General features: G+C 42.5%; 1 protein-coding gene across 3 annotated transcripts in view; it reads right to left on the reverse strand.

Annotated features, from left to right (window-relative positions):
* The window catches only part of tead1a (TEA domain family member 1a), a 119673-nt gene that overhangs the window by 64354 nt on the left and 33312 nt on the right, over nucleotides 1-22007 (reverse strand). For all 3 annotated transcript variants that reach the window (XM_055933541.1, XM_055933540.1, XM_055933539.1), the window contains one exon: nucleotides 15297-15533. In XM_055933541.1, the coding sequence (XP_055789516.1) occupies nucleotides 15297-15498 (202 nt within the window). In that variant the 5' untranslated portion in view covers nucleotides 15499-15533. The remainder of the gene's footprint in view (nucleotides 1-15296; nucleotides 15534-22007) is intronic.

A 22007-nucleotide genomic window follows, 5' to 3' on the forward strand; every position in this document is an offset into this window, starting at 1 on the left:
ATACCTAAATACTCATCATAAAACATTTCTGAAAAATACATAGTGTACAGCAAATGAAAGACAAGCATCTTGTGAATCCAGCCAATATTTCCGATTTCTTAAGTGTTTTACAGCGAAAACACAATATAGCGTTATATTAGCTTACCACAATAGCCAGAAACACAAGCCATTTCCCAGTAGCAAAAGTTAGCGATCGTAACAAACCAGCAAAAGATATTTAATTTTTGACTAACCTTGATAAGCTTCATCAGATGACAGTCCTATAACATCAGGTTATACATACACTTATGTTTTGTTCGAAAATGTGCATATTCGAGTTGAAATCAGTGGTTATACATTGTGCTAACGTAGCATCTTTTTCCCACAACGTCCGGATATTTTTCTGACACTTTTTCTGACACACATATTCTGACCAAATAACTATTCATAAACATAACTAAAAAATACATGTTGTATAGGAAATGATAGATACACTAGTTCTTAATGCAATCGCCGTGTTAGAATTCTAAAAATAACTTCATTACGACATCCAGCTTAGGTATAGCGAGAGAGTACCCAAAATCTGGGCGCAAACGACTAGTACAACATGTTCGACAGATATATGAAATAGCATCATAAAATGGGTCCTACTTTTGATGATCTTTCATCAGAATGTTGTACAAGGGGTCCTTTGTCGGGAACAATCGTTGTTTTGGATTTAGAACGGCCTTTTTCCCTCTCGATTTAGCAAGCACACTTGCCAAGTGGCGCGAATCTCTCCATCGTCAACAAACTCAGAGAACGGAACACTGCAAAACTCCCGAAAGAATTTCAATAATCTGATTAAACTATATTGAAAAAACATACTTTACGATGATATTGTCACATGTATCAAATAAAATCAAAGCCGGAGATATTAGTCGTCCATAACGACAGCTTATCAGAAGGCAAATCCAGGTCCCTTGACGCACTCTCCAGAAAACAGGAAACTGGTGACACGTCATACAAAGAGCATTTATTCGAGCCCAGATCAAGTTACACACTCCATTTCTTCTCTCACTGCTTGTCGACATCTAGTGGAAGACGTATGAAGTGCATCTAAACGAATAAATATCAAGGACTTTAATAGGCAGGCCCTAGAAGAGAGCATCGATTTCAGATTTTCCACTTCCTGTCAGGAAGCTTGCTGCAAAAGGAGTTCTGTTTTACTCACAGATATAATTCAAACGGTTTTAGAAACTAGAGAGTGTTTTCTATCCAATAGTAATAATAATATGCATATTGTACGAGCAAGAATTGAGTACGAGGCCGTTTGAAATGGGCACCTTTTATCCGGCTACTGAATACTGCCCCTGCAGCCCAAACAGGTTAATCAAAACAGGAACATTTTACATTTGGCTAGAAATTCAAAAGGAAATTATCTTTAATGAAGACAGCTTCTCCATCCTGGAGGGGGAAATCAATCATTTCCAGGCCCAGGGACATGTACTAGTCGGTGGCGACCTAAATGCCAGAACCGAACAAGAACCTGACACCCTCAGCACACAGGGGGACAAACACCTGCCTGGAGGTGACAGCATTGCCTCCCCCATATGCCCCCCTAGGCACAACTATGACAACATAACCAACAAAAATCGGTCACAACTCCTGCAGCTCTGTCACACGCTGGGTATGTACATAGTCAATGGTATGCTTCGAGGGGATTCCTATGGTAGATACACCTATAGCTCATCTCTTGGCATTAGTACTGTAGACTACTTTATCACTGACCTCAACCCAGAGTCTCTCAGAGCTTTCAGTCAGCCCACTGACACCCCTATCAGACCACAGCAAAATCACAGTCTACTTGAACAGAGCAATACTCAATCATGAGGCATCAAAGCCAAAGGAACTGAGTAATATTAAGAAATGCTATAGATGGAAGGAATGTAGTTTGGAAACCTACCAAAAAACAATTAGGCAATAACAAATTCAATCCCTTTTAGACAACTTCCTGGACAAAACGTTCCACTTGTAATAGTGAAGGTGTAAACTTGGCAGTAGAAAATTTTAACAGTATATTTGACCTCTCAGCTTCCCTATCAAATCAAAAAATCTCAAATAGAAAACCAAAGAAAATGAACAACAATGACAAACGGTTGGATGAAGAATACAAAAATCGAAGAAATAAATTGAGAAACCTGTCCAACCAAAAACATAGAGACCCGGAAAACCTGAGTCTACGCCTTCACTATGGTGAATCACTAAAACAATACAGAAATACACTACGGAAAAAGAAGGACAGGCACGTCAGAAATCAGCTCAATGTAATTGAAGAATCCATAGACTCTAACCACTTCTGGGAAAATTGGAAAACACTAAACAAACAACACGAATAATTATCTATCCAAAATGGAGATGTATGGGTAAACCACTTCTCCAATCTTTTTGGCTCTATAACAAAGAACAAAGAACAAACAGCAAAAACATATACATGATCAAATACAAATCTTAGAATCAACTATTAAAGACTACCAGAACCCACTGGATTCTCCAATAACCTTGAATGAACTGAACTACAGGACAAAATAAAACCCTCCAACCCAAAAAGGCCTGTGGTGTTAATGGTATCCTCAAACTCCACTCGCCGTGTTTGGAGGAAGAAGAAGAATGAGTACAACCCCAAGAACACCATCCCAACCGTGAAGCATGGAGGTGGAAACATAATTCTTTGGGGATGCTTTTCTGCAAAGGGGACAGAACGACTGCACCGTATTGAGGAGAGGGTGGATGGGGCCATATATCGCGAGATCTTGGCCAACAACCTCCTTCCCTCAGTAAGAGCATTGAAGATGGGTCGTGGCTGGGTCTTCCAGCATGACAACGACCCGAAACACACAGCCAGGGCAACTAAGGAGTGGCTCCGTAAGAAGCATCTCAAGGTCCTGGAGTGGCCTAGCCAGTCTCCAGACCTGAACACAATAGAAAATCTTTGGAGGGAGCTGAAAATCCATATTGCCCAGCGACAGCCCCGAAACCTGAAGGATCTGGAGAAGGTCTGTATGGAGGAGTGGGCCAAAATCCCTGCTGCAGTGTGTGCAAACCTGGTCAAGAACTACAGGAAACGTATGATCTCTGTAATTGCAAACAAAGGTTTCTGTACCAAATATTAAGTTCTGCTTTTGTGATGTATCAAATACATATGTCGTGCAATAGAATGCAAATGAATTACTTAAAAATCGTACAATGTGATTTTCTGGATTCTCACAGTTGAAGTGTACCTATGATAAAAAGTACAGACCTCTACATGCTTTGTAAGTAGGAAAACCTGCAAAATCGGCACTGTATCAAATACTTGTTCTCCCCACTGTATACATAATATGACATTTGTAATGTCTTTATTCTTTTGGAACTTCTGTGAGTGTAATGTTTACTGTTCATTTTACTTTTGTATATTATCTACTTCACTTGCTTTGGCAATGTTAACATATATTTCCCATGCCCATAAGCCCCTTGAATTGAATATAACAATTGCTATGCATTTTGTTTAAATTATTATTGTCATGACGTGGCCCTTTCTGGGTATAGATCGTGGCGTGGCGCATCTCTCTCTCTCTCTCTCTCTCTCTCTCTCTCTCTCTCTCTCTCTCTCTCTCTCTCTCTCTCTCTCTCTCTCTCTCTCTCTCTCTCTCTCTCTCTCTCTCTCTCTCTCTCTCTCTCTCTCTCTCTCTCTCTCTCTCTCTCTCTCTCTCTCTCTCTCTCTCTCTCTCTCTCTCTCTCTCTCTCTCTCTCTCTCTCTCTCTCTCTCTCTCTCTCTCTCTCTCTCTCTCTCTCTCTCCTCTCTCTCTCTCTCTCTCTCTCTCTCTCTCTCTCTCTCTCTCTTTGTGATTTGATACAAAAGGTCAATTTATGAGAATGTGGGAATGGTCCGTGGACATTAAAGGGACGGGTATGACGAGTGTGTTTCATTTGGTGACCTCAGAGAGGACAGGAAACACACATAACTAGATCTCTGAATATGTACATTTCTCAATTATGGGGTTTGCGTCTAATTCTTGTATAAAATGAATGAGTAATGATGAAACTATTTGTGAAATGATGTAAGGTGATGTTAAACCTTTAATGAAAGAGAATTGTATTCCCTTTAAAGTTTAACCAAGTCATTGCCCCCCCCCCCCCCCCCCCCCCGTGAGCACAGACATGATCTGGTGTCATGGAACAGCTCTTTTCTACTGTTACGAATAAAAACGCCTCCTGAGGAAATCCTGTTCAGACCACGCGTACCTCAATGGACACCGAGGGGGCACAGGTTGAGTTTAGACCACAAAAACCTCAGTGTCCACTAAGATTGCAATGGTAGTTGAATTCCTAACTATACAACGTGTAGCATTGGCTACACGGGTGGAAATGGTTAAACTCTGAGACTATCAATCCCGACAGAATAAGAGCAAATCTTAGATACTAATTACAAGTCTGCAGCTAGAAGTTATGTCAACCTGGGATGTGAAGACCGACAACCGCTGAAACATCTATTCTATGAGAACATTTCTGAATGGTACTCTGAAGTATTCATTCTAACCACGAAAGACTATGATCTTCAGGACAGACGGACGATCCCAACAGAGATCACGATGACACACTGAGCGTAAATATATATTGATTGCAGTTATTCCAAAATGAGTGAGCGTTCATGTGCAAAGGATTAGCATTTCAATTAATATAACTATCAACTGTGTAGTGATTCCTTTTTTTGTCTTTCCCGCTGTTCTCAGTCCACACCCACTTCCCTTTGTCCATCAAGCCGTCATATCGGCTTAGCCCACTAGGGAACCTCCCCTATCATTTCCTTGTAACCATAACTGTTGTTTGTTTATGCATTTCTGTGATTATTTAGTTAGTTAATAAATAAATGATTAAGACAATTGGTGTATGGATGATTCATAGTAAAGGCTGGGTTTGTGCAGATAACCAACAATTTATGACGTTTGGAATGAGACTAACTTGAGGTAAAGAATAATTAATGAATAAAAATACTAATTGATCAGATATTAAAATATCTGAAGAGTTATATTAGGAAAATTATAACTTTGTAATCTGAAGATTTTCCTTGGTGCCCCGACTTCCTAGTTAATTACATTTACGTGATTAGTTTAATCACGTAATAATAATTACAGAGAATTGATTTAATAAAATAACAGTCTACACTTTAATGATGCCAAAGACACAACATTATTGCATGAAGATCGGTTTCTAATTCTGTTACTGTAAAAATGGCAGGTCTTTGTATGTCATGATATTTCGGTTTCGTCCGTCCGTCCGTCCGTCCGTGTGTGTGTGTGTGTGTGTCCGTGTGTGTGTGTGTGTGTGTGTGTGTGTGTGTGTGTGTGTATGTGTGTGTGTGCGCGCGTGCGACAGGCACAGGCCTGCCCTGCATGGTCACAGTTTACACCCCTCTGGAGGCACACAGGCTTACATTACTGAAGCATTCTTCCAACCATTGCACACCAATAGCCATTAATAAAAATAAAACAATAAACAGTGATGGTCTTGATTATCTTTCTCTTACAATAACAATGTATTTAATATGAAAGTACAGTCTTTGTGACAGCACAGCAGCAGGCATCTCCATCTCTTCTGTCAGAGTGTACCTGATTCAGGGTTGGAAAGGTAAACAGTACAGCAGCAGGCATCTCCATCTCTTCTGTCAGAGTGTACCTGATTCAGGGTTGAAAAGGTAAACAGTACAGCAGCAGGCATCTCCATCTCTTCTGTCAGAGTGTACCTGATTCAGGGTTGGAAAGGTTTCAACCACCACCACAATACACCCAGACCATTATAATGCTTCTCTAGGGCACAACACAAACAGTTTTGTTGCTTTACAATTCTCCATACATTTCCAGAGCACTTGTAATTTTAATTTTACACGCCTTCAATAAAACTCCCTGACCTCCATTGTGCATAGTCAATAACCTGCCTTGCTAACAGGACAAAGTCATGTCGCACCACTAAGGTCGTAAAATAACTGATCACAGCTCACCTATCTAAAATTACCCTTCCAAAAAATGTCACACCACAACAGACAACTCCCCTCTACTCATAATGCAGAAAATACAGCTGCACTATTGACTTATTTTAGACAAAGCCTGTGCAATTATTTAGATCAGAGTAGTAAAAAGACATTGAGAAGTGCAACTTCAGTGTGTTTCCATCCTTTGTTGAAGATAACATGTGTAGATCGCACTATTTTCTCTCTCTAAGCATTATCTTGGCTCTCTAAGAAGCAGGATAAATTGTATGGGAAGTATGTAAAGTTTACAGAGAGGAGAACTCTGTGGAGCTGTTCCTCAAGGTGAGCCTTTCCCACAATGCCATACAGGTCCATGCCAGGGAGAATGCGTGGCTCAGTGTCAATACCAACTCTGCCCGCACCACAGAGCTACTGTACTGTAGAGAGAAAGCTGGCATGGGCGTCGACTGACAGACAGGCAGACCACTAGCTGTTTGTAACACGATGTTAAACAATCTCTTTGAGACTTGAAGACATTACAGAAACTCAACTTAAGCTGCTAGCATTTATAGTTGTATTTTTACTAATACAGCACCAGACCACAATTATAAATGCTAGAAGCAGAAGTTGAGGCTCTGTACTGTACCCATCATAGAGTGAAGCATACTGTAATGTTACCTGTTACTGTAGCTCCATGACGTTGTATGTACCATACAGGGAGGACAGCCTGAAGGAAACCCCAGGAAGACTCAGACCCAGGCCACCCCAGCATGTTCACCATTACCCTGAGGGCACGAGGACTGTATGTCTTCTCATACTGGGCATGCTGGCAGCTTGATGCACAGGATCTTATCCACAATAGCTAGAAGGTAGAGATGAGATATTCTCATGTAAACCAAATCAATGCTCACCGGTACACAGTTTCCAATCCCTCGTTTATAAACAATTTTTTTTTCTTTTAATAATTTTAATTGAGCTATTTGTTGGTGACAGTGTCAATGCACTGGATTTTACATTTAAAATATCTCAGAACTTAAAAAGGGCCAAATCCAGTCACTACCTGCACCTCAGTCACTACCTGTTCCAGAAGCAGAGGGGGTAAATGGCCATGTCACTAATGGTGCTAGCTACATACTCCAACCTGCCTCTGCTCTGATCTCTCCTCCAGCTAAACCATGCTGCGATTTTTGGCCTAGCCAACAGAGTGACAGCAGATTGCTATGGTGTAATGGTGATGAGGCATCATGACAGGCCTCTCCACCCTCAGGATAAATGGTGGCAGAATGGAACCACAGCAGAGTCCTATCTTCTCCTCATCTAACCCAGTAGGAAACTGTCAATACTATTTAAAAACACAGATTTCTCTCTGGAGTTAATCGCTCTGACAAAAGAAGTGCAATGTGGCCTCTGGTGATGATGTCAGGAAAATGTCCCATTCTTCTCTGAATTGGATTACACTGTGGTGTGGTCGATAACTTCATAGACAACATGCATTAATACAGCATGTGGAGGTGGTATATGTGTTGTGATCAGTCAGCCACTAGCAGTCCTAGGGTTCCTCAGAGACTCCCCCCAGCCCCAGTCATTCCCCTCAGCACCAGTAATCCCTTCCCCAGCCACCCCCCCCCAGCCCGTCACTCCCCCCCAGCTCCAGTCACTCCCCCCAGCTCCAATCACCCCCCCGGCACTAGCCACTCTCCCCAGCCACCCCCACCTAGCCTGTCACTCCCCCCCAGCTCCAGTCACCCCCCTTCAGCTCCAGTCACCTCCCTAGCCCCAGTGACTCTCCCTGACCCAGTCACTCCTCTCCCAGCCCCAGTCACCTCCCCCCCCCAGCCCAGTCAATAAACATTGTTTAGAGTAAAAAGGCAGTTGCTATAGAGACAGTTACTAATTAACTGCATTGAGCAGAGGGAGCAGAGGGCTGAAGAGAGGCACTAAGGAGAACCGGAACCCCGCTCTGCCTCACTCCGCCTCCTCTAGTGAGCAATCTAGGCCGCTCTGCGTCATTCCTCCAGTCTCTCAATGTTCAGATTCCAATGCCACCCAACACGGTACCGCAACGTACCTCGTCAAACAATGCCGCATGTCGTGAGAGCTCAATCACTGTATGTTGTCTCATAAGGATGCGACCCGGCGGACAGCAAAATTAAGTTATTGAATCCAGGCCATCTGTGTGGTTCTAGCACTAACTAATGCAAACCATTGTATTTCTATCACCCAACCCACTTAAATCAGCCTAGAGCACCTCTCTGTTTGGGGGATGAGAGGGAGGGCTCACAGCATAGTGATCGTCAACAGGATTTAAAGGCAATGATCCCGCGTTAGCGGAGACTGGATTCACGGTAAACGATGCATATGTCAGCTCAATTGGAAATTACCTTTACATTTCTATTGTGCAATCTGTAACGCTTCAGCGATACAGATTGAATTAGAGCCCTAAAGTGGCCTTAAGTGTTTTAAATGTTTGAGTAAAATCCCAGAGAGATCATTCATATGTCTACAGATGGTAAACAAACAAGCAACTGAGTCTAGAATATATCCAATACTGAGGACGTCTGCCCTACCCTGTTCTGATCCCACTCAATAAATCACAACCCTGAAGCAGTCGTGCAAAATTCAATAAACAAAAACTCAAACACGAAGTAGATGACTCTATTTGACTCCATTGTGTGTCAAGAGCCTCAGAAACAACCTGAATACATTATTCAGCACAGCATGCATCACTGTTGAATTATACAAAACAATGTATTATAACACTTATAACCAGCAGTTATACACTTATAACAGCAGAAGTTCACAAAAAGCTCCCAAAGTGCCACAGTGCTGTTAATTCTGAAATTAAAAATGTTTCTTGTTTCTCCATATCTTACTTACATAAGATTTGACTCATTAAAAGGCCTGAGTTTGAAACAGACTGTGAGCTTGGGTAGTGAGGTCACATGAGAACAGTTGCAACAAAAAATATAGATTCTTCAAAGTAGCCACCCTTTGCCTTGATGACAGCTTTGCACACTCTTGGCATTCTCTCAACCAGCTTCATGAGGAATGCTTTTCCAACAGTCTTAAAGGAGTTCCCATATATACTGATCACTTGTTGGATGCTTTTCCTTCACTCTGCGGTCCAACTCATCCCAAACCATCTCAATTGGGTTGAGGTCGGGTGATTGTGGAGGCCAGGTCATCTGATGCAGTACGCCATCACTCTCCTTGGTCAAATAGCCCTTACACAACCGGAAGGTGTGTTGGGTCATTGTCCTGTTGAAAAACAAATGATAGTCCCACTAAGCGCAAACCAGATGGGATGGTGTATCACTGCAGAATGCTGTGGTAGCCATGCTGGTTAAGTGTGCCTTGAATTCGAAATAAATCACTGACAGTGTCACCAGCAAAGCACCCCCAAATCATCACACTTCCTCCTCCATGCTTCAGGGTGGGAACCACACATGCGGAGATCATCCATTCACCTACTCTGCGTCTCACAAAGACATGGCGGTTGGAACCAAAAATCTCAAATTTGAACTCAACAGACCAACGGTCAGATTTCCACCGGTCTAATGTCCATTGCTCATGTTTCTTGGCCAAAGCAAGTCTCTTCTTATTATTGGTGTCCTTTAGTAGTGGTTTCGTTGCAGTAAGTCAACCATGAAGGCCTGATTCACGCAGTCTCCTCTGAACAGTTGATGTTGAGATGTGTCTGTTAATTGAACTCTGTGAAGCATTTATTTGGGCTGCAATTTCTGAGGTGCAGTTAACTAGTGAACTTATCCTCTGCAGCAGAGGTAACTCTGGGTCTTCCTTTCCTGTGACGGTCCTCATGAGAGACAGTTTCATCATAGTGCTTAATGGTTTTTGCGACTGCAATTGAAGAAACTTTCAAAGTTCTTGAAATTTTTTGAAATGACTGACCTTCATGTCTTAAAGTAATGATGGACTGTCGTTTCTCTTTGCTTATTTGAGTTGTCCTTGCCATAATATAGACTTGGTCTTTTACCAAATAGGGCCATCTTCTGTATACCACCCCTACCTTGTCACAACACAACTGATTGGCTCAAACGCATTAAAAAGGAAATAAATTACACAAAAAAGCTTTTAACAATGCACACCTGTTAATTGAAATGCATTCCAGGTGACTACCTCATGAAACTGGTTGAGAGAATGCCAGGAGTGTGCAAAGCTGTCATCAAGGAAAAGGCTGGCTACTTTGAACAATCTCAAATATAAAATATATAAAATAAAAATTTTGGGTTACTACAATAGTGGCCAAAAGTTTTGAGAATGAAACAAATATTAATTTTCACAAAGTTTGCTGCTTCAGTGTCTTTAGATATTTTTGTCAGATGTTACTATGGAATAATGAAGTATAATGACAAGCATTTCATAAGTGTCAAAGGCTTTTATTGACAATTACATGAAGTTGATCCAAAGAGTCAATATTTGCAGTGTTGACCCTTCTTTTTCAAGACCTCTGCAATCCGCCCTGGCATGCTGTCAATTAACTTCTGGGCCACATCCTGACTGATGGCAGCCCATTCTTGCATAATCAATGCTTGGAGTTTGTCAATGCTTGGAATTTGTGGGGTTTTGTTTGTACACCCGCCTCTTGAGAATTGACCACAAGTTCTCAATGAAATTAAGGTCTGGGGAGTTTCCTGGCCATGGACCCAAAATATCGATGTTTTGTTCCCCGAGCCACTTAGTTATCACTTTTGCCTTATGGCAAGGTGCTCTATCATTCTGGAAAAGGCATTGTTTGTCACCAAACTGTTCCTGGATGGTTGGGAGAAGTTTCTCTCAGAGGATGTGTTGGTAAAATTCTTTATTCATGGCTGTGTTCTTAGGCAAAATTGTGAGTGAGCCCACTGATGGTTGCGCTCACCTTGTCTTCTCCGGACAAGCTTTTTTCCGGAGGCCCCAAACAATCGGAAAGGGGATTCATCAGAGAAAATGACTTTACCCCAGTCCTCAGCAGTCCAATCCCTGTAACTTTTGCAGAATATCAGTATGACCTTGTTGTTTTTCATGGAGAGAAGTGGCTTCTTTGCTGCCCTTCTTGACACCAGGCCATCCTCCAAAAGTCTTTGCCTCACTGTGCGTGCAGATGCACTCACACCTGCATGCTGCCATTCCTGAGCAAGCTCTGTACTGGTGGTGCCCCGTTCCCGCAGCTGAATCAACTTTAGGAGACGGTCCTGGCGCTTGCTGTACTTTCTTGGGCGCCCTGAAGCATTCTTCACAACAATTGAACCGCTCTTCTTGAAGATCCGATAAATGGTTGATTTAGGTGCAATCTTACTGGCAGCAATATCCTTGCTTGTGAAGCCCTTTTTGTGCAACGCAACGATGACGGCACATGTTTCCTTGCAGGTAACCATGCATGACAGAGGAAGAACAACGATTCCAAGCACCACCCTCCTTTTGAAGCTTCCAGTCTGTTATTCGAACTCAATCGGCATGACAGAGTGATCTCAAGTCTTGTCCTCGTCAACACTCACACCTGTGTTAACGAGAGAATCACTGACATGATGTCAGCTGGTTCTTTTGTGGCAGGGCTGAAATGCAGTGGAAATGTTACTTGGGGATTCAGTTCATTTGCATGGCAAAGAGGGACTGCAAATTGCCATCATACAAACTGAGGCAGCAAACTTTGCGAAAATTAATATTTGTGTCATTCTCAAAACTTTTGGCCACGACTGTATATGATTATTTCATAGTGTTGATGTCTTCACTATTATTCTGAAATGTAGCACATAGTAAAAATAAAGAAAAACCCTGGAATGAGTAGGTTACCAAACTTTTGACTGGTACTGTATATATATTTTTTGCCTGTTATGTTGGCATTAATACGTGTCACATATCAGTTTGCAAACAATGTAAAAATGCAGGTGTTTCAAAATGCAGGTGTTTCAGCCTAGCTCAGTGCTTTCTATGGTGGTGGGGCAGCCAGCGGAATATACAGAGCATAGGGGTTGGTAATGTTCTCTAGTTGCGCCATGATTGGCTCAGTGTTCTGTTAATAATGGGGACACTACATCACCGCAAAACCTACGGGTAGAGCTTGAAAATTCAAGCCCCTTGGCTGCTGCCATAGATTTACATTAGAAGTGCCCATCCAAGAAGGCTCAAGGTCATTGGCCACAGACAAAATGATGCCAAATCACGTTATATCTACCGTAACATTGATTGGACATCATACTTTCAAAATCTTAGCTAGCAAGCTAGACAAGCTGTCCTTATCATGTATGAAGAAGACAATCTTCTGGCAAATCCTTTTCAATCCTTGTCATATGAAGAGAAATTATGGATAAAACGTATCGGTGCTCATCGGCCAAAAACATTACACAACAAGTTGGAAATCGCAAATTCAACAATGAGTGGTTTGGAAGGAATCAGTGACTAACTGCAAGTGTTGGAGAGGAATCACTAGCCTGCTATTCAGTGGAGAGGGTGTGTGGTCCAAGTCTGGGTTTAACGGTCTCTTTTCCAAGCTTAAAAAATAAACATTCAAACGCAACACCATGGGCCAGAAAAGGTTGAATACAGTGACCATGCTGTCAATCCAGCATGACTTCTGCCGCGTTCAAGACAACTGGAAACTCGGAACTAGGAAATCTCATACTTCAATGAGTTCAAGACAACTGAGAACTGAAAAAAACTAGCTCCAACTGGGAAAATATGTTTTGAACGGTCATCCAACTCGGAATACCAAGTCGGCAACTCTGGCCTCTTTCTAGAGCTCCAACCTGAAGATCACTGACATCATGATTCAACCTTGGTTTTTCCCCCCAGAGTTCCCAGTTGTCTTGAAAGCACCATAAATTCAGAGAATGACAGACTTTGATGACAAAGTTTGATGACAAAAGTTGCCTACAAGAAGGACCGCCGTGCCACCTTCCTGTTCAAGTGAGCACAGCATAGCAAGGTGAGTCCAAAAATGTATTGTATGCTGCTGCATAAATTATGTAATATGCCAGGGAGATACAGTTGGCTCCAAAATTACTGGCACCCCTGACTGGCAATGCACAAACAATACTTGAAAAAATATACAATATGATTATAGAGAAACTCAAAATATCAACATGTGAGAAATACTGTACTTTATTAATGTTTCAATGGAACCCATCAAAATCATTTATTGATTTAATTAAAAATCAATGTCCTGCAAATCAAGTTTTCACAATTAATTGCACCCTTAAATATTATTGTAAATAACATCTGTATGTATACTGTAGCTAAGAAATTAATACTAAGTGTATGTTGTGTATTAATAAGCTGTTCGTTGCCCATCTGCCTCACCCTAATAAGTTCTGACTTGGTGGTGCACATGCCTGTTTTATCGAAATATCATCATCGAATATTGTAAGAGCTTTCATTTTCTGCTTATGTGCCCGTTTTATTTATCCTACGCTTCTGACTTGGTGTACAGGGAGAACACTGTAAGAACACCCCATGTTCTGAAATATGTCGCTGTACATTTCAAAAGTGCTGAGCAACTAGTTTTATTGATTACGTCCGTCCTAGCTCGGTCATTAATGTCTTAATCGAAATTGCAGATTGCAGATTGCAGATTTCCGCATTCCCTTATGCCATAGTTTGTACATCTCAATTGTCAGTAGAAACCACATTTGTTTAAGCAAGTCAGCCATATCAGCTATGTTTTTAGAAAAGGCTGTAAATTAGGCTGAATGAACTGTTTCGCTGCCAGACAAGGCTCTACTAATAGCCAGGTGTAGCAGTGGTAAGGATTGACTCCATGGTGCTGAAAAGAAAGCTCTGCTGTTGGGACAGCTTTATGTCGGCCCTAACAGTTTGTGGGCACCGTGGCCTGCTGGAGGTCATTTTGCAGGGCTCTGGCAGTGCACCTCCTTGCACAAAGGCGGAGGTAGCGGTCCTGCTGCTGGGTTGTTGCCCTCCTACGGCCTCCTTCACGTCTCCTGATGTACTGGCCTGTCTCCTGGTAGCGCCTCCATGCTATGGACACTACGCTGACAGACACAGCAAACCTTTTTGCCACAGCTCGCAATGATGTGCCATCCTGGATGAACTGCACTACCTGAGCCACTTGTGTGGGTTGTAGACTCCGTCTCATGCTACCACTAGAGTGAGAGCACCGCCAGCATTCAAAAGTGGCCAAAACATCAGCCAGGAAGCATAGGAACTGAGAAGTGGTCTGTGGTCACCACCTACAGAATCACTCCTTTTTTGGGGGTGTCTTGCTAATTGCCTATAATTTCCACCTTTTGTCTATTCCATTTGCACAACAGCATGTGAAATTTATTGTCAATCAGTGTTGCTTCCTAAGTGGACAGTTTGATTTCACAGAAGTGTGATTGACTTGGAGTTACATTGTTTTGTTTAAGTGTTCCCTTTATTTTTTTGAGCAGTGTATGAATGGACTGTTTGAAAATGTATAAAAAAAAAAAAGTGAATCTCATTTTTAGATGGCGTACCCCGACGGCATTGCGCGTGCCCTGTACACAGTTTGGGAATACCTGTTATAGTACAATTAATGTATTGTTTAGTGTTGTGGCTTTGCTGGCATGCACCTAAAACATTATTTTATTTTTTGCCCCACCAAGATTTACATGCTAAAATCACCACAGCATGAGAGCTTATCTCGTTCCCAGGCACTTCTGCCCAAATGCGCGAAGAGTCTGGTGGACCAACTTGTCAAACTTGGCCTTCATTAGCCAATACAGAAAGATCAAGAGAATCTCCAGGCGCATAGGCATTGGCTTAATCTACCAACCAATCATCTCCCACAACATCTTCCCCCCTAACCCTCACCATACCTCAGTCGTGTGATTCACAGAAATGTAATTATGACAAATACTTCACTCAGTAGGTCACTCCCATAGAATTCTATGGTCACTCCCACTAAGGCCTAATTTGAATCATTGATATCCTAGGCTTATGTGCGCTGTGCGAAATAGCCTGGGGGGATGAGGTTTCATGAGAGCAGACAGAAGAGAGGGAGAGTGTGTGTGAGAAACAGGGGAAGGGGGAGGGGGGAGAGTGTACGGCGCAGCTGGTGGCAGACATACGACCATCTGCTCCCCACTAATGGTTCACACTAGCTTTAGTTCTAAACCCCTGCCTCCCTCCCGTAGCACTCAAGGTCTCCAGCAGAGACTGACTGGTCACATCTCTCACTAACTTACAGCACTTTCACACTCTCACTAACTTCCAGAAACACTGTCCAGTATATGTGTTCCTTCTAATGATTCTAACTAAATATAGATCCCACATTCTCCACTTCTGTGAACAATAGCGCAGTTCTATCAGCCTTCGTTGGAGTTCTTCTCTTCCTCCTTCCTCGTAGCCTACTCACCATACATTTTTCCCTCGTCTGAGAGGATGATTTTCCTGCGCCCACAGGGGGGGTAGATGGCCAGCGCCTCCTGGAAGCTCTGTTCGATGTCGGGGCTCCACACCCCCTCGGGGTCCCCGTCCATGCCCTTGTCGGCCTCGTCGCTCATCCTCTCCATGTCGTCTGCAGGGCTCTCGCTTCCGCTCCAGCTGCTATGGTCCATGGTGGCGGTGCGCTCGTCCAAGCCCAGGCCCTGAGCTAGGGGGAGAACATGGAGAGGAGCAGTGGAACAGACAGACAGACAGTCAGTCAGGTAGTTAAAGAGCAGAATGTTAACAAATTATTTATATATACACACTAGATGACTGATAGATGGTGCTGTGTTGAAGCCACTGTGCCTCCATTTTGGCACTCCCCCAACATTGTACATTTTTTTGGGCAAACTATAGAAATGCATTTATTAAGGTCTACATTCGTTTTTGCCACACATATTATTTTACAAATAACTTAATGCATACTTTTAAATGATATTATGTGAACAAAACATAAAAATATTTTTATTTTTATTTTCCCATGTTACTGGTTGAATCTGTGTTTGAAATTCACTGCTCGACTAAGGGACCTTACAGATAATTGTATGGGTGGGGTACAGTGACGAGGTAGTCATTCAACAGTCAATATTTAACACTATGATTGCACACAGAGTGAGTCCATGCAACTTATTATGTGACTTGTAAAGCAAATCTTTACTCCTGAACGTATTTAGACTTGCCATAACAAAGGGGTTGAATACTTATTGACTCAAGACAATTCAGCTTTTAATTTTAATTTAAATTGTTAAAATTTCGAAAAACATAATTCCACTTTGACATTATGGGGTGTTGTGTGTAGGCCAGTGACAATCTAATCTATTTTAAATTCAGGCTGTAACACAACAAAACATGGAAAAAAGTCAAGGGGTGTGACTTGCGAATTTTTCTTATTTTGTTGCCTTACAACCTGGAATTAAAATGTATTTTTGGGGGGTTTGTATCATTTGATTTACACAACATGTCTACCACTTTGAAGATGCAAAATCTTTTTTATTGTGAAACAAACAATATCCCCCCCCCCCCCCCCCCAAAGTCAATACTTTGTAGAGCTACCTTTTGCAGCAATTACAGCTGCAAGCCTCTTGGGGTATGTCTCTATAAGCTTGACACATCTAGCCACTGGAATTTCTGCCCATTCTTCAAGGCAAAACTGCTCCAGCTCCTTCAAGTTGGATGGGTTCCGCTGGTGTACACAGCAATCTTTAAGTCATACCACAGATTCTCAATTGGATTGAGGTCTAGGCTTTGACTAGGCCATTCCAAGACATTTAAATGTTTCCCCTTAAACCACTCGAGTGTTGCTTTAGCAGTATGCTTAGGGTCATTGTCCTGCTGGAAGGTGAACCTCCGTCCCAGTCTCAAATCTCTGGGAGACAAACAGGTTTCCCTCAAGGATTTCCCTGTATTTAGCGCCATCCACCATTCCTTCAATTCTGACCAATCCCTGTCAATCCCTGACCAATCCCTGTCAATGAAAAACACCCTCACAGCATGATGCTGCCACCACTGTGCTTCACTGTGGGGATGGAGTTCTCGGGGTGATGAGAGGTGTTGGGTTGCGCCAGACATAGCATTTTCCTTGATTTTAGTCTCATCTGACCAGAGTACCTCCTTCCATATGTTTGGGGAGTCTCCCATATGCCTTTTGGTGAACACCAAACGTGTTTGTTTATTTTTTTCTTTAAGCAATGGCTTTTTTCTGGCCACCCTACTGTAAAGCCCAGCTCTGTGGAGTGTACGGCTTAAATTGGTCCTATGGACAGATACTCCAATCTCCGCTGTGGAGCTTTGCAGCTCCTTAAGGGTTATCGTTGGTCTCTTTGTCGCCTCTCTGATTAATGTCCTTTTTGCCTAGTTCATGAGTTTTGGTGGGCAGCCCTCTTTTGGCAGGTTTATTGTGGTGCCATATTCTATCAATTTTTTAATAATAGATTTAATGGTGCTCTGTGGGATGTTCAATGTTTTGGAATGTTTTTTATAACCCAACCCTGATCTGTACTTCTCCAGAACTTTGTCTATGACCTGTTTGGAGAGCTCCATGGTCTTCATGGTGCCACTTGCTTTGTGGTGCCCCTTGTTTAATGGTGTTGCAGACTCTGGGGCGTTCAGAACAGGAGTAAATATACTGAGATCATGTGACAGATCATGTGACACTTAGATTGCACACAGGTGGACTTTAACTAATAATGTGACTTCTGAAGGTAATTGGTTGCACCAGATCTTATTTAGGGGGCCCTGAACAAGGCAGTTAACCCACTGTTCCTAGGCTGTCATAGAAAATAAGAATTTGTTCTTAACTGTCTTTTTAAAATTTCTCTTAACCAATTTTTTTCATTTCACCAATTTGGACTATTTTGTGTATGTCCATTACATGAATTGCAAATAAAATCCATTTAAATTACAGGTTGTAATGCAACAAAATAGGAAAAACACCAAGGGGGTGAATACTTTTGCAAGGCACTGTAGCTACAGTTGAAGTCGGAAGTTTACATACACCTTAGCCAAATACATTTAAACTCAGTTTTTCACAATTCCTGACATTTAATCCTAGTAAAAAATACCCTGTCTTGGGTCAGTTAGGATCACCACTTAATTTTAAGAATGTGAAATGTCAGAATAATAGAAGAGAGAATGATTTATTTCAGCTTTTATTACTTTCATCACATTTCCAGTGGGTCAGACGTTTACTTACACCCAATTAGTATTTGGTAGCATTGCCTTTAAATTGTTTAACCTGGGTCAAACGTTTTGGGTAGCCTTCCACAAGCTTCCCACAATAAGTTGGGTGAATTTTGGCCCATTCCTCCTGACAGACCTGGTGTTTCTGAGTCAGGTTTGTAGGTCTCCTTGCTCCCACACACTTTTTCAGGTCTGCCCACAAATTATCTATTGGATTGAGGTCAGGTCTTTGTGATGGCCACTCCAATACCTTGACTTTGTTGTCCTTTATCCATTTTGCCACAACTTTGGAAGTATGCTTGGGGACATTGTCCATTTGGAAGACCCATTTGCGACCAAGCTTTAACTTCCTGACGGATGTCTTGAGATGTTGTCCCCATGTGCAGTTGCAATCCGTAGTCTTGCTTTTTATGGCGGTTTTGGAGTAGTGGCTTCTTCCTTGCTGAGTGGCCTATCAGGTTATGTCGATATAGGACTCATTTTACTGTGGATTTAGATACTTTTGTACATGTTTCCTCCAGCATCTTCACAAAGTCCTTTGCTGTTGTTCTGGGATTGATTTGCACTTTTCGCACCAAAGTACGTTCATCTCTAGGAGACAGAACGCGTCTCCTTCCTGAGCGGTATGCTGGCTGCGTGGTCCCATGGTGTTTATTCTTGCGTACTATTGTTTGTACAGATGAACGTGGTACCTTCAGGCGTTTGGAAATTGAGGTCTTGGCTGATTTCTTTTGATTTTCGAATGGTGTCAAGCAAAGAGACACTGACCTTGAAGGTAGGCCTTAAAATACATCCAGAAGTACAAATGATGTCAATTAGCCTATCAGAAGCTTCTAAAGCCATGACATCATTTTCTGGAATTTTACAAGCTGTTTAAAGGCACAGTCAACTTAGTGTATGTTAACTTCTGACCCATTGGAATTGTGATACAGTGAATTATAAGTGAATAAATCTTTCTGTAAACAAATGTTGGAAAATGACTTGTGTCATGCACAAAGTAGATGTCCCAACCAACTTGCCAAACTATAGTTTGTTAACAAGAAATTTGTGGAGTTGTTGAAAAACGAGTTTTAATGACTCCTACCTAAGTGTATGTAAACTTCCGTATTGGACACCATACATGATCTACATTGGTTGTGAATGACAATAAAAGAGCAAACAATTGTAATATTTGCACATTGTTATTTTAGAAGAACACTGTTACAGTATTATATGAAGGGTGGTTTATTTTACATGGAACGGTAACACCTGAAAGTTATAACATTTTGTTTTGAAATGTGTTTAAGTTCAGAAATTACATTCTTCTCATATTACTCTGAAGCCTACTCAGTATGAAAAGAGTGCCATCCTCCTGCATCTCATATCTGCCTGTAGTTATTGAACTCTGCCTGCTGGACCCAAGAGTCCAACTCTGTTATATCAAGGATGGAGTGTCATGACCTCCATCTAACCTGCCACCTGATTGTACAGTCGTGGCCAAAAGTTTTGAGAATGACACAAATATTAATTTCCACAAAGTTTGCTGCTTTGTCAGATGTTACTATGGAATACTGAAGTATGATGACAAGCATTTCATAATTGTCAAAGGCTTTTATTGACAATTACATGAAGTTGATGCAAAGAGTAAATATTTGCAGGGTTGACCCTTCTTTTTCAAGACCTCTGCAAGCCACCCTGGCATGCTGTCAATTAACTTCTGGGACACATCCTGACTGATGGCAGCCCATTCTTGCATAATTAATGCTTGGAGGTTGTCAGAATTTGTGGGCTTTTGTTTGTCCACCCGCCTCTTGAGGATTGACCACAAGATCTCAACTGAATTAAGGTTTGTGGAGTTTCCTGGCCATGAACCCAAAATATTGATGTTTTGTTCCCCGAGCCACTTAGTTATCACTTTTGCCTTATGGCAAGGTGCTCCATCATGCTAGAAAAGACATTGTTCGTCACCAAACTGTTCCTGGATGGTTGGGAGAAGTTGCTCTCGAAGGAAGTGTTGGTACCATTCTTTATTCATGGCTGTGTTCTTTGGCAAAATTGTGAGTGAGCCCACTCCCTTGGCTGAGAAGCAACCCCACACATGAATGGTCTCAGGATGCTTTACTGTTGGCATGACACAGGACTGATGGTAGCGCTCACCTTGTCTTCTCCGGACAAGCTTTTTTCCGGAGGCCCCAAACAATTGAAAAGGGGAATATCAGAGAAAAAGACTTTACCCCAGTCCTCAGCAGTCCAATCCCTGTAACTTTTGCAAAATATCAGTCTGTCCCTGATGTTTTTCCTGGAGAGAAGTGGCTTCTTTGCTGCCCTTCTTGACACCAGGCCATCCTCCAAAAGTCTTTGCCTCACTGTGCGTGCAGATGCACTCACACCTGCCTGCTGCCATTCCTGAGCAAGCTCTGTACTGATGGTGCCCCGATCCCGCAGCTGAATCAACTTTAGGAGACAATCCTGGCACTTGCTGGACTTTCTTGGTCGCCCTAAAGCCTTCTTCACAACAATTGAACCGCTCTCCTTGAAGTTCTTGATGATCCGATAAATGGTTGATTTAGGTGCAATCTTACTGGCAGCAATATCCTTGCCTGTGAAGCCCTTTTTGTGCAAAGCAATGATGACGGCACGTGTTTCCTTGCAGGTAACCATGCTTGACAGAGGAAGAACAATGATTCAAGCACCACCCTCCTTTTGAAGCTTCCAGTCTGTTATTCGAACTCAATCAGCATGACAGAGTGATCTCCAGCCTTGTCCTCGTCAACACTCACACCTGTGTTAACGAGAGAATCCCTGACATGATGTCAGCTGGTCCTTTTGTGGCAGGGCTGAAATGCAGTGGATTTTTTTGTTTGTTGAGGATTCAGTTCATTTGCATGGCAAAGAGGGACTTTGCAATTAATTGCAATTCATCTGATCACTCTTCATAACATTCTGGAGTATATGCAAATTTCCATCATACAAACTGAGGCAGCAAACTGTGAAAATTAATATTTGTGTCATTCTCAAAACTTTTGGCCACGACTGTACATAATCCATGTCTTAATTGATCAATAAAAAACGGGTCAGATGAAGCTGATGCTTAGCTACAGGACTGTTTTGCTAGCACAGACTGGAATATGTTCCGGGTTTCCTCCGATGGCATTGAGGAGTACACCACATCAGTCATTGGCTTCATCAATAAGAGCATCGATGATGTTATCCCCACAGTGACCGTACAAACATACCCCAACCAGAAGCCATGGATTACAGGTAGCATCCGCACTGAGCTAAAGGCTAGAGATTTCAAGGAGAAGAACTCTAACCCGGGAGCTTATAAGAAATCTCGCTATGCCCTCTGACAAACCATCAAACAGGCAAAGCATCAATACAGGTGTAACGGTCGTCGTAATCCTCCTCCTCGGACGAGGAGGAGAGGCGAGAAGGATCAGACCAATATGCGGAGTGGTTTGTGTCCATGATTATTTATTAACAAAATAAACGGAACACTAACAAAACAAAATGACAAAAGAGAAACGAACCGACAAACAGTCCCGTGTGGCACGAATACAGACACGAGATACAACCACCCACAAACACACACGTGAACCCCGGCTGCCTAACAACCCGACAAACAACCCGACATAGAAAAATAACACATGGACAACCCACCCCAACTCACGCCCTGACCAACCAAATAAAAACAAGAAAAAGGAAAAACAGGTCAGGAACGTGACATAACCCCCCCCTTAAGGTGCGAACTCCGGGCGCACCAACATAAAGTCTAGGGGAGGGTCTGGGTGGGCGTCTGTCCACGGTGGCGGCTCTGGCACTGGTCGTGGACCCCACCCCACCATAGTCAAACCCCGCTTCCTTGGCCTCCTCCCAATGACCACCCTCCATATAACCCCCATTAGATTAAGGGGCAGCACCGGAATGAGGGGCAACACCGGAATGAGGGGCAACACCGGACTGAGGGGCAACACCGGACTGA

The sequence above is a fragment of the Salvelinus fontinalis genome, chromosome 9 (genome assembly GCF_029448725.1).
Source record: "Salvelinus fontinalis isolate EN_2023a chromosome 9, ASM2944872v1, whole genome shotgun sequence".
In the NCBI taxonomy this organism is placed as follows: Eukaryota; Metazoa; Chordata; class Actinopteri; order Salmoniformes; family Salmonidae; genus Salvelinus; species Salvelinus fontinalis.